This window comes from Oryctolagus cuniculus, chromosome 10 (genome assembly GCF_964237555.1).
Source record: "Oryctolagus cuniculus chromosome 10, mOryCun1.1, whole genome shotgun sequence".
Lineage (NCBI taxonomy): Eukaryota > Metazoa > Chordata > Mammalia > Lagomorpha > Leporidae > Oryctolagus > Oryctolagus cuniculus.
In genome coordinates, this window is record NC_091441.1 from 112,405,217 (window position 1) to 112,419,424 (window position 14,208).

Below are 14,208 nucleotides of genomic sequence, written 5' to 3' on the forward strand. Positions count from 1 at the left end.
TAGCTGGATCATGTGTTAGATAGATATTCAAGTCTCAGAAAGTTCAGTACTGTCTTTCATACTGTTTGTACTAGTTTACATTCCCACATATGGTTAATTAGGGTATATTCCCCCCACCCCATGTCCTCATGAGCATTATTGCTTTTGATTTCTACCGTTGGGATTTTGATTTGCATTTCTGTGATGGCTAGTGATCCTTGGCAGTTTTTCATGTGTGTTGGCCAGTTGGATTTCATCCTTGGAAAATTGTTCATGTCCTTTGTCCATGTCTTAACTGGATTGTTTCCTTAGTTGTCGTTGTTGAGTTTGTTGAGCTCTTTCTATATCCTGCATATTGATCCTTTATAAGATGCACAGTTTGAAAATATGTTCTATTCTGTTGGTTGCCTCTTCACTTTGTTGAGTGTTTCCTTGGCTATACAGAAGCTTCTTAACTTGAAGTAATTCCATTTGTCTATTTTTGTTTCTGTTGCCTGTGCTTCTCTGGTCTTATCTAAAAAGTCTTTGCCTGGGCCTCTATATTGCATCATTTTCACCTATTACTTTGATGGTTTCAGGTCTTGGGTGTAGGTCCCTTGATGCACTGTGAGTTGATTTTTACATAGGATGTAAGGGAAGGGTGTTGTTTTCTATTTCTGCATATAGAGGTCCAGTTTTCCAACACCATTCGTTAAAGAGACTCCTCTTTGTCCAGAGAATGACTTCAGCTCATTTGTCAAAGGTTAATTGGCTGTAGGTACATGGAGTAATTTCTCGGGTTTATATGCTGTTCCATTTGTATGTGTATCTGTTTTTGTGTCAGTCCCAGCCTATTTTGATTCTGACAGCCTTGTAGTATCTCTTGAAATCAGAAATTGTTATGCCTTGGTTTTGTTTTTGTGTTTTAAGAATGCTTTAGCTTTTTAGGGTTTCTTTTGTTTCCATATGGCTTTTAAAATTGTTTTTTTCCAGATCTGGGAATGTTCTCAGTATTTTGATTGGGATTTCACTGAATCTGTAAAGTGCTTTGGGTTATATGGACATTTTGAAGATAGTCTTCCAACTCACAAGCATGGAAGATTTTTCCATTTTTATGTCTTCTAATTCTTTCTTCAATATTTTATAATTTTCATTTTAGACATCTGTCATATGTTTGGTTAAATGCATCCCAAGTAATTTAAATTTTTTAGCTACTGAGCCTGCAGTTCATTTCTCAGTCATGACATTTTTGTGTATACAAATGCTAATGATTTTTGCATGTTGATTTTATAACCTAAAAGTTTGCTAAACTCTCTTAGGAGCTCTAATAGTTTCTTAGTGGAATTTTTTGGTTCCCCTATATTTAGGATCATGTCATGTGCAAACCAGAATAAATCTATCCATTTGTTCTTGATTTTCTAATTTGTAGCCACATGCCTGGTTGTAATATTTTCTGATATTTTTTATTTGTGTAGTATCAGTTGCAACATCTCCTTTTCAGCTCTGATTTTATGAGTTTGGATCTTCCTTTTGTGGTTAGTTGCACAAATGGTTTATAATTTTGTTTTTTTTTTTTAAACCACCTCTTCATTGTGGCCATTTGTAGAGTCAATCAGGGGATTGGATTCCTCTCTTTCTCTGTCTCTCCTTCTCTCTCTTTATAACTTTGCCTTCCAAATAAATAAGTAAATCTTTTAAAAATAAACAGAAAGAGAATAAACTTGATGTATTCCATAGATAAAATTCTAAGAAGATAATTGTATTTTCCCCTCCCTCCCCCTCTCCTCAGTCATCTGTCGTTTCCCATAACTCGTGCAATAAGATACTTATAAATTCACTTTATAATCATAGGCTTAAAGCACCTCAAACAATAATGTTCCACAAGTAAAAAGTGGAAAGACCACTATTTGACAAGAATTTATACAGTTGACAATAATCAGATCACAAGATGCCAGTTTCTTTGTTATACTCTCTTGTATTCTATATTGGCTACCAAATATCAGAAAACATTTGTCTTTTTTGGACCAGCTCATTTCACTATGCATCACGGTCCCCAGTTGGATCCATTTTGTTGTGAAAGACAAAATGCCATTCATTTTTATGGCTGAGTAGTATTCCATTGTGTGTGTGTGTGTGAGAGTGTGTGTGTGTGTGTATATATATATGTGTGTGTGTGTATATATATATATATATATATATATATATATATATAAAACTTGTGTTTTCTTTATCCAGTCATGAATTGGTATTTATCTTGGTTGATAACATATCCTAGCTTTTGTTAATTGAGCTGTTATAAAAATGTGGTAGAAATTACTCTTTGGTATGCTGATTTTATCCTCTGTGGGTGAATTCCAGCAGTGTGATGGATGGATCATAGATATTTTTTCTGATTTGTAAGGGTTCTCAACTGTCATCCAGAATGGTTGCACTAGTTTCTATTCCCACCAACAACAGATTAGGGTACCTTTTTCTCCAGCCTCCTGTCCTCATTGATTATTTTTTAAGTTTTAGATGGTAGGCGTTCTAACTGGGGTGAGGTGAAATTCTGCTGTGGTTTTTGCTTGCATTTCCCTGATAGTGATCCTGGGCACTTTTATTAATGTGTTGGTTGGACATTTGTGCTTCATTCTTTGAATAATGCCTGTTCATGTCCTGTGCCCATTTGTTAACTGTATTGTTTGTTTTGTTGTGTAATATAGTTTCATGAGTTCCTTATACATCTTGTATATTAATCCTTTATTAGATCCTTAGTTTGCAGGTATTTTCTCCCACTCTTTTAGTTGCCACTTCCCTGTGTCAAGTGCTACCTTTGCGTGGCAGAAGCTTCTCAGCTTGGTGTAATCCCATTTGTCTGTTTTGGCTTTTAGTGCCTGCTTCCAGGGTCTTATCCAAGAAGTCTTGGCCTGTGGCAATGTATTACTGAGGTTCCTCATGGATTTCCTGTAGTATGTTGGCAGTATCAATCATGTATTTAGATGTTTGATCCACTGTGAATTAGTTTTTGTATAATGTGTAAGGTAAGGGTCTTGTTTCATACGTCTCTTCAGCACCAAGTGTTGAAGAGACCATCCTTTTTCCATGGATTAATTTTAACTCATTTGTCAAAGATTAGTTGTTTGTAGATAGATGGGTTAATTTTTATTGTGTTCCATCAGTCTACATGTCTATTTTTGTGCCAGTGCCAGGCTCTGTGGATTATAACTGCCATGTAGTATGTCTTGACATCTGTTACTGGGATGCCTCTGGTTTTGGTTTTGGTTTTTAGAATTGCTTTAGCTGTTCTGGATCTCATATGTTTATATATGAATTTAGGATCATTTTTCCTAGGTCTGAGAAGACTTTCTGTGAAATTTCGATCAGAATCACTTTGAATCTGTAAATTACTTTGATTACTATGGATATTTTGATAACGTAAGTTCTGCTAGTCCATTAACATGGAGGTATTTTACATTTTTATCTTCTAATTCTTCCCTTAATGTTTTATAATTTTCACTTAATAGGTCTTTGACTTCCTTGGTAAAATGTATTTGACTACTTAAATTTGTGTAGCTTGTGCATTGTTTTGACTTTATGAGTTCTTACTCATCCCTGGTATTCTTGGTGTATTCAAAGGCTGTTGAATTGTATGTGTGGGTTTATATAGTACATTTGGCAAACTGTCTTATGAGCTCCAGTAATCTCTTAGTGGAGTCTTTTCATTCCATGATGTAGAACCAAGTCATCTTCAAACACGGATGATTTGCCTTCCTCCCTGTTAATTTGTATCCCTTTGATTTCTTTATCTTTCCAAATGACTCTTTCTAAAACTTCGAGAACTATATTGAATAGTAGAGGTCAATGTGTAGGCCTCCTTTTTTGGTTCTGGATCTTAGTAAGGCGATGGATCCAGCTTTTCCCCATTCAATGTGATGCTGGATGTGGATTTGGCAAAAATTGCCTTCATTGTGTTGAGGAATGTTCATTCTAAACCCAGCTTGCTGAAGACATCTATTATGAAACAATGTTGTATTTTACCAAATGCTTTATCTGCATCTATTGAGAATCATAGGGTTTCTAAAAAGTTGTTGAGAATTATTTTGTGGCCTATTACATGGTCTTTCCTAGAGAATGTTTCATGAGCTGATAAAAAGAATGTGAATTCTATGGCTGTGGGGAGAAATGTTCTGTACATATGAATTAGATCCATGTACTCAGTAGTGTATATTAGCTCTGTTGTTCCTTTGTTGATGTTTTTGTTGTTCCTTTGTTGATATTTTTGTCTCGTTGATCTATCCATTTATGAAAGTAGGGTATTGACGTCTCATTATTATTGTTTGGGGTCATATGTCTCTCTTTAGAACCAGTAGTGTGTGTTTTAAATAGCTGCAGAGGTAGGGAGTGGCTCTATGGCAAAGTAGGTAAAGCTGCTGCCTGTGGTGCTGGTATCATATATGGGTGCTGGTTCAATTCCTGGTTGCTACCCTTTGAATCCAGATCCCTGTTAATATGCCTGGGAAAGCAGTAGAAGATGGCTTAAGTACTTGGGTCCCTTCACCTGTGAAGGAGATCCAGAAGAAGCTCCTGGTGTTGGATCAGCACGGCTCTGTCATGACCATTTGGGGAGTGAACCAGTGGTTGGAAATTGTCCCTGTCTTTTCCCCTGCCCCCATAATTCTTTCAAATAAATAATTCTTTAAAAAAACAAATAGCTGATGTCTCTAGAATTGGATGCATATACATTTACTGTAGTCACATATTCACACTGAGTTGTTAAATAATAACCTTCTTTGTCTCTTATTTTGTCTTTTTTTAAATTTTTTTTATTTTTGACAGGCAGAGTGGACAGTGAGAGAGAGAGAGAGAGAGAGAGAGAGAGAGAGAAAGGTCTTCCTTTTCCGTTGGTTCATACCAGAGTGGCTGCTGTGGCCGGCACACCACGGCTGGCACACCACACTGATCCAAAGCCAGGAGCCAGGTGCTTCTCCTGGTCTCCCATGCGGGTGCAGGACCCAAGGACTTGGGCCATCCTCCACTGCACTCCCGGGCCACAGCAGAGAGCTGGCCTGGAAGAGGAGCAACCAGGACAGAATCCGGCGCCCCTACTGGGACTAGAACCCGATGTGCTGGGGCTGCAAGGTGGAGGATTAGCCTGGTGAGCCACGGTGCCAGCCTCTTATTTTGTCTTTTTTTTTTTTTTGATAGGCAGAATGGACAGTGAGAGAGAGAGACAGAGAGAAAGGTCTTTCTTTGCCGTTGGTTCACCCTCCAATGGCCACCGCGGCCAGCGTGCTGCGACCGGCGCACCACGCTGATCGGATGGCAGGAGCCAGGTACTTATCCTGGTCTCCCATGGGGTGCAGGGCCCAAGCACTTGGGCCATCCTCCACTGCACTGCCTGGCCACAGCAGAGAGCTGGCCTGGAAGAGGGGCAACTGGGACAGAATCCGGCGCCCTGACCGGGACTAGAACCCGGTGTGCCAGTGCCGCAAGGTGGAGGATTAGCCTAGTGAGCCGCAGTGCCGGCCTTATTTTGTCTTACAGTCCATTTTGCCTGATATTAAGATAGATGTTCCTGGTAGTTGATTTTTATGTTGATAGAATATCTTTTGCCATCCTTTGACTTTGAATCTGTGTGCTATCTTTGATGGTGTAGCGTGTTTCATGCTGACAGCATATACATGGATCTTGCTTTTATATCCATTTAGCCAGTTTCTGTCTTTTAATTGGAATGTCTAGTCCATTTATGTTCAAGGTTATTAATGATATGTAGTGAATCAGTCTTGGTTTTTCCAGTAACAATGCTGCTGCTTTTGATATGCTTTGTACTGTTATGACAAGGCTTTCTAACTTCATATTCTTTCATGATGTTGGTTATTTTTCTGTTGCTGTGTGTCACAGATCCTTCAATGTCATTTGTGAGGCTGGTCATGTTGTAACAAATTCTTTGAATTTTTTTCTTCACTGGATACAGTATTCTGAGCTTACAGTTTTTTTCTGTAGGGTCTGGGACTATATTGCTCCATTCTCTCCAGTCCTGTTGGGTTTCTTATGAGAAACCTGCCATCTAATTGGAGATCTTTAAAGGTATATGGTATTTATTTCTTGCACACTTTAGGATCTTTGTGTTTTACTTTGGAATGTTTGAATATATTGTGTTGTGATGAAGATCTTCGCTGAACATTTCTACTGTGGGTTGAAATTTTCTTCCTGTACTTGGATATCCTTATATTTGTTCAAATTCAGGAAATTTTCTGCTGTTATTTCACTAAAGAAATATTGCAATTCATTTTGCTTTTCTACTCCTTCAGGAATGTCTCAGATTTGCACTTTTTCAAAAGATTTTATTTATTTGAGAGGAAGAGTTACAGAGGGAAGGAGAGACAGAGAGGTCTTCCATCCACTGGCCCACTCCCCAAATGGCCACAGTGGTCAGACCTGAACTGATCAGAAGCTAGGAGCTTCCTCTGGATCTTTCCTGTGGGTACAGTGGCCCAAGTATTCAGAACATCCTCCACTGCTCTCCTGCAGGGAGCTGGTTCAGAAGAGGAGCAGCTGGGACCAGAACCAGCACCCACATGGGATGCCGGCACCACAAGTGGAGGCTTTGCCCACTGAACCATAGCATGGGCCCCAGAAACATATGTTTTGTCATTTGATGGTATCCCGCGGGGATGGAACATTGTCCTCGGTTTTTCCCTTGCTTTTTTCTGATGAAAGAGTTCAATAGCTTTGTCTATGTTTTGGAAATTCTTTCTTCTGCCTCACCGAGCTTTTCCTCCCTGGAAATGTAACATAAGGGTTTGTGGAGTGCCTCGGGCTTTTACTTGAGTTCCAGGGTGTGTGTGCTAGGTAGAGGCAAGGATTTCTAGCCACCTTCTGTGGGTGGGCTAGGATCTGGTGTGACACAAACGTTGGGTGTGCTGGAGCACCTGTGGCTACAGTGAGAGGTGGGAGGTGATTGTGGAATAGATTCATGTGTGCCCAGTTGCAGCCCTTCACTGTGCTGGGTGAATTGGCTGATTCACAGTCCAGAGTAACCTCATGGTGCCAGCACAACCAACCCACCCAGGCACACAAAAAACACAGAGCACAGGCTTACTCCATTTTCTGTCCCTCAGCTCTTCGGCAAGTTCTGTCTATAGCATGCAAGGAGCCCATATTTTTCCACAGACTGGTGAGGTGAGCAGGAAATCAGCTACAACTCATTTCTCTCTCAGCTACATAACATAAGCCTAGAACTCACGTCATCATGAGAGTGCAGGGGCGCACTCTCCACACTGCGAGCTCCCCCATCCTGGCCCTGGCATCACCATAACTACCCATTGTTCCTCAGTCAGGACAAAGGGCAGATACACATCCACATCAGTCCATTGTGTCTGGTGCGTTGGTGGGAAAAGGGTGGGAGGCTACGAGGCCTCCCTTTCAAAGAGCAAAGTAGATGGCAAACCCCTGCCAGCTCCCAAGAATGCACTTGAAGGCAATGGGGACTGCGGAATTCTCCCTCATTCAAACATAGCCAGAATCAGGGGCTGCGGCAGCTCCTCTCACCCAGCCACGTGAAGATGGTGCTTTCCCTACAGTTGTTTTCTCTTCAGTGCCTTCTCCACTGAACGTGTCTCTCAATCCCCTGATAGTGACCCATCCTTTATTGCGCCAATGTCTTTCTGTGGCTGAAGTCAGTGTGGCTTTACTCTAATGTACCATCTTGGGTCTCACTTAACTCCATACATTTAAATGAAACCAGAAAGCATATTCTATAGGCAATCAATAGTCATTTGAACATCAACATATTTGCTCAATGAAAGAAGTGAAATTTATCAGTGAACAATTGAACACTTACTTTCCTTCCCCCACATGTATTTGAAAAACTGGATCATTCGTCTTTCACTACTGATGAGCACCAAAGGACCAATGGTGGCATAGCCATTGCCTACTAACATCTGGACACAGACGTGAACTGGGTCATTTTTCCACCACAGCCCTGAGAATGAGAACACAGTGCAGTCCATCAAGTACAGGAACACAAAGACGCTCATGAGCAGCAAAATGGTCTTGGTGGCCCTGTGCTCTGGGGAGGCTCTTGGAGAAAGGCTGGTTTTGTGAAGGTGCTGGGACCGCCTATTGTGTCTGCACAGGAGAATCACCATGTACCCACTTGAGATGGCCATGAGCCCTATAAGGAAGACATCCCTGAAGATCCATAACATGGAAATTGTGTGCCTCGGTAAGTAGCTCTGGGGCAAAAGAGAGCAGGATTTAGTGACAACTATGAGACTGTGGGATGTACAATTTGTGGAGGCAACAGTAGAGAGTAAGAAATGTGCACTGATGGACAGATTGAAGACCCATAGGAAGACAAAACCGCTGATGTTGTAATGTGAGGATGTGTGCTTGAACTTTGCCAAACAGGAGCTCCTGGGGCTGAGGGTGATGGCCTGGAGGATGCTCAGCAGGCAGGTGTTACACAGGGAGAGGCTTCGCATCACCTGGTACGAGTAGATGACCGCTTTACATGTGATGTCGTCCCATAACTCCCGAGACTCAAAAATGTCTGTGGCTATGAACCCTATGGTGATCAGCATCACTAGGTGTTTGAGGGCCAGGTGTCCAATGGTCAAGCTAGTGGATGTGGCCCTGTGCGTCAGAAAGAAGGAGAGGATGTGGAAGAGAAGTAGGAAGGCATTAGCTGTGATACCAATGCTGACTTCCAAGAAAAAGGTGTCTCTTACAGCAATAAAACTGGAAAGTATATTGGTTCTACTCATTTTTTGTGCAAGACAGGCATGTAGTAATGTCTGAGGAAAAAGTAAGAAAAATTATCTGTGGTGGAATGAGAAAGCCATGCCAAGAAAGCCACTGGCAAACGAGCATCAGTTACTCAGGAATGGCTTCAGAACCCCCCTGGGAAACCACTTGGCAACGGAGACTTGAGAATGGCTTCAGAAACCCCCTGGGAAACCACGTGGCAATGGAGCCTGCCTGGCAACAGGCTGTGATTGGTTAGGGCATAAACCGCCCCTTGACCAGAATGGGTGCCTTGCTATATAAGCTGCTGTACCAACTGAAATAAATGAGCCTGTATGCTGCTCGCCTCTAGCCAGCTTTCACCGGACTCCCAGAGTATGTGTGGTGACTCCATGCCTCTTGCCTCCACTGCACTCCTCCTCTCAGAACAAATCCACAGCAACATCTGGAGCCCAACGTGCCTGAGACAGTGTGTCGGACTTGGTGGGGTCCCCCTGGGAAACCCTCCCTGAGAATCTACCTGGCAACAGAACCTGCCTGGCAACAGGCTGTGATTGGTTAGGGCATAAATTGCCCCTTGTCCAGAATGGCTGCCTCGGCTATATAAGCTGCTGTACCAACTGAAATAAATGAGTCTGCAGGCTGCTCGCCTCTAGCCCGCTTTCACCCGACTCCCAGTGTCTGTATGGTGACTCCATGCCTCTTGCCTCCACTGCACTCCTCCTTTCAGAACGAATCCACAGCAACAATTATTCATCACAGATAATATTCATGTATCAGTCTCAACTTCAAGTTTCTCCTTTTGAAGATATGTTGATCATTTTCCATGCACCCTTTTCCACCTGGGAATACTGCAGTGCACCAAAGACTCCTGGAATGCGCTTTGTTCCTAGCTCCACACAGGCCAATCATGATTGGATATGCATCCCACTCCTGGGCTGCAACAGGAACTGGACAGTATAATGGCCATTATCTGAAAGGCGTTTCCTGATTTTATGTAATTTTTAGTTATATAAATTCTGAGAAAATGATATATTTTCTTATGTAGCTGCAAAATCCTGATAAATTTATGGATACATAGAGTGCAATTATTTTTGATGAATTCAAGTGAAAATTTCAAGTGTAAAGAGTATGTACATACATAATGTATGGCCTTCAGCTGTAGCTTAACATGTGACCCCCCCAATTATCTACAAATGTAGGTAAGCATATTATTTATTAAAAACACTTTAGGTGAAAGAGTATTAGATAATTGCATGAAATGGATAACCTGCCTGGTGAACAATGGTCACTGTAGGAACTGCAGCCGTTGCCGTCCCTGTGAGGTTCTCCTGCTGAGCTCACCTTGAGAGAGCACCGTCCTCTCATAATTTGCCAGCTCTGTCGCTGTGTGGAGGAGCAGTGGTATGTGAACAGCACAGTATCAGGCACTGAACACCCTCTGTTCCACAGTGTCGTCTTTTTCCATTCCCAAGCATGTTGAAAGAGCAGGAATATGTTCATATTCTAAGGGAACAATTCCTTTTTTAAAAGATTTTATTTATTTATTTGAGAGGTAGAGTTACAAAGGAGAGGAGGGAGAGACAGAAAGGTCCTCAATCCACTGGTACACTCACCAGATGGCCCCAACGGCCGGAGCTGAGCCGATTGAAGCCAGGAGTCAGGAGTTTCTTCCAGTTTATCCCACATGGGTGCAGGGTCCCAAGCATTTGGGACATCTGCTGCTTTCCCAGGCTATAAGTAGAGAGCCAGATTGGAACAGGAGCAGCTGTGACAAAACCAGTGCCCATGTAGGATGCCGGCACTCATGCAGATGCATAGCCTACTATACCACAGCACCAGCCCCAGATAATTCTTTTTCACAGAGTTAATGCATGAACACTCCCTCCACCTCCACCAAACAGGTAGTTCTCCATAGGACCCTGAGCTTTCTGTCCTCCTCATGTGAGGAGGGGCATGGGAAGTAAGCTTTAAGTTTGTCTGGGATACCTTGTTCATGGCCTGCCTGTGGGATGCTGTCCCTGTGCAGTACAGCTCATTACTTGGATCAAGCCTTATAAATATGTGGCATAGAATATTGAAAAAAATCCCCACTGTGCATTTCCACAGAATTGTCATAAGAAAATCAAAAATATCAGACTGTTTCCTCTGCAACATATTAGAGTATTGTGGTTCTCTATCACAAGTTGATAAGGAGAAGCTGAACTTCTTAGGCCACGTGATTCTTTAGCATTTAAGAATGCAGTGAGATTCACCAGTGCTATGGCTCACTTGGTTAATCCTGTGCCTGCAGCGCCGGCACCCCGGGTTCTAGTCCCGGTTGGGGTGCCGGTTTCTATGCCGGTTGCTCCTCTTCCAGTCCAGCTCTCGGCTGTGGCCCAGGAAGGCAGTGGAGGATGGCCCAAGTGCTTGGGCACCTGTACCTGCATGGGACACCTGGAGGAAGCTCCTGGCTCCTGGCTTCGGATTGGTGTAGCTCTGTCTGTGGTGGCCATTTGGGGAATGAAAACCTTTTTCTCTGTCTGTCTCTCTCACTGTCTAAGTCTATCTGTCAAAATCAATACTGACGCCATAAATAAGAGTGTCAATTTGTTAGTCAACAACAGGAGTCACTGTGCACTTACTCCTCATGTAGGATCTCTGTCCTTAATGTGTTGTTCAATGTGAATTAAGGCTATAGCTAGTACTGAAACAGTATTTTACACTTTATGTTCTGTGTGGGTGCAAACTGTTGAAAGCTTTACTTGATATATACTAAATCGATCTTCTGTATATAAAGATAATTGAAAACAAATCTGGATGTGAATGGAATGGGAGAGGGAGCGGGAGATGGGTGGGTTGTGAGTGGGAGGGAAGTTTCAGGGGTGGAGGGAAGCCATTGCAATCCATAAGCTGTACCTGGAAATTTATATTTATTAAATAAAAGTTAAAAAATTCTTAAAAAATTTGTGGTCCTCACTGAGTTTGAGTCTGGCTTGCAGGAGTGATGGGAGTGAGGGCACCCATGCACCTCATGTAGCACTCCCCCTCTCTATCAACTTGCCTGGACACCTTGCCAAGGCAGGGTATCCATCAACCTCTATGATTAAGGCAGCTGACTGTGGGAAGATCATGGTTCTTTCTGTGGACAGGGGAAACTAATGTAGATTGCCTGTTCCTGTGACTGTGGAATTCTGTGTGATAGGGTGTGCAGTCGGCTGTGGATGGGTCTTTGGGCAAACACCAAGTCTGAGTTCAGAGCTCAGGGTTCCACACTGAGATTGAGACGTGCGTGGATCCATTGTTCAGTTCATTCATCTGAATGGGGGAGGTGCCTAGGCACTGTGGGTTCACCATGGGTGGTTGGATCACCTTGGCAGAGAGGAGCTGACGCTGTGTCCAGTGACATGATCCTACCCTCCCCTCTGCTGACTGTACCTGGATGTCACCCTGGGTGTTTACCCCAATCTTGATCACTGGCTGGAGCCCCCTGGTCCAGCTGGACATCCACTGAAGGAGCAAACACTCCACAGAGGCATAATTCAAAGATAGAAGCCATCAGAGGAGAAAACCCACAGGTGGATCTACAAACGTTTAAAAATAAGCATAGAATCGCAAGAAACATGGAAAAGGATGAAAGCAGGACTCTCCTAAAGGAAAACAAGAAGACTTCCGTATTAGAATGTGAAGACAACAAGATGGGTCAACTGCCTGAAAAGGTATTCAAAAGCATGATAAGTTTTCTCAAAGACCTGGAGAAGCAAACAGAACTAAAGGAAACCACACATCACACAAATGAAAAAATTCTGATGGGCAATGGAGATATAGAAGAAAATTGTAACAAATATTAAAGATGGAGAATTCAGCATGTCAAATAAGTAGAATGGAAAGTCTTAACAGCAGCATTGGTGAGACAGAAAACAATTTATAGAAAGGAATTTTTAGATGCAATACATTCCATTCAAAAATCAAAGGATATTCTTCTCATATCTAGAAAAAGAACTACTAAAATTGATGTGGTAGCACAAAGACCCAAATTGCTAAAGGAGTCTTAAATAACAAAAAACATAGCTGGAGGCATCACAATAGTGTATTTCAAGACATACTACAGGATACTTATAATCAAGAGCCTGGTACTGGCACAAAAATACACACGTAGACCAAAGGAACAGAATATTCACATGGCTATAAGCACCTAATCTTTGACAAAGGGGCTAAAATCAACCCCTGGGTTATGATATCTTTGTCAACAAACCCTGCTGGGAACATTGTATTTCCATGTGCAGAAGTAGGTAACAAGATCCCTGCCTTGCACCTTAGACAAAAATAAATGCACAGTGGATCAAGAATCTTAATCTATGGCCTAATACCTTCAAATTACTAAAGGAAAAATCAGGAAAACTCTGCAAGACATTGGGATAGGCAAATACTTCTTGGAAATGACCCCAGAAGCACAGGCAAGCAAAGCCAACATAGACAAATGGATTACATCAACCTAGGAGGCCTCTGCATTGCAAAGCAAACACTCAACAGAGTGAAGAGGCAGCTGACCGAATGGTAGAAAATACTTGCAGAGTATGAATCTGATGAAAGTGACACCCAGGATCTATAAGGAGCTAAAGAAACTTCACAAGCACAAATCAAACAATCCAGTTAAGAAATGGGCAAAGGAAATGGACAGGCATTTTTCAAAGTTTCAAGTTCAAATGGCCGATAGACACAAGAAAAACTGCTCAGGATCACTAGTCATCAACATGAATACCACAGTGAGGTTTCACCTCACTCAAGCTAAAATGGCTCTCATCCAAAAATCAGAAACAGTAAATGCTAGGAAACGTGTTGGGGGAGGAAGATATGCTAATATACCTTTTGGTGGGAAAATGAACTAGTGCAACCCTTTTAGAAGACAGCATGAAGATTTCTCAGAAATCTGAAAATAGCTCTACCATCCATCCCACTCCTGGGAACTTACCCAAACGAAATGAAATCAACATATGAAAAGAATTACCTTTATCCTTGTGTTTATTACAGCTCAGTTTACCATAGCTAAGCTGTGCAGTCATGTAGATGTCCATAAGTAATGACTGAAAGAAAATGTGGTATATATGCACACTTTGTAATACCAGTTAGTCATAAAAAGAATGAAATCTTTTGTAAGCAAATAGATGCATTGGGAAACCATTATACTTATTGAAATGATCCAGTTCCAAAAAGAAATACCATGTTTCCTTTGATATGTGGTAGTAAATACAGAATTATATATGAATAATAAAATAGTATAGGAGTAAAATGGATATATTGTGATTGGATTGTTTATCTTAGCCCTTGTTTATACTCCTGTGGAAGCATGGTTTTTCTACTTTTTACTTGTTCTAGAAAATGGTTAGTGATGCATTAAGCCTGTGATTACAGAGCACACTCAATTTGTTATTGCAAAAATCGATGAATAAAAAGGAAGTAAGGAATGGGATGGGATTGAGGGAGGGAGAGAGTGTGATGGAAGGATGGTTATTTTAGAATTAATATATGTTAGACTGATCTTCT

At 41.8% G+C, this 14,208-nt stretch overlaps 1 protein-coding gene across 1 annotated transcript; it reads right to left on the reverse strand.

Annotated features, from left to right (window-relative positions):
- Positions 1-7,757: 7,757 nt before the first annotated feature.
- ORYCUNV1R1548 (vomeronasal 1 receptor oryCunV1R1548) lies at positions 7,758-8,705 on the reverse strand. The gene has a single exon (NM_001167236.1). The coding sequence runs from the start codon at positions 8,703-8,705 to the stop codon at positions 7,758-7,760; it is 948 nt and encodes a 315-aa protein (NP_001160708.1).
- Between the last annotated feature and the right edge of the window lie 5,503 nt (positions 8,706-14,208).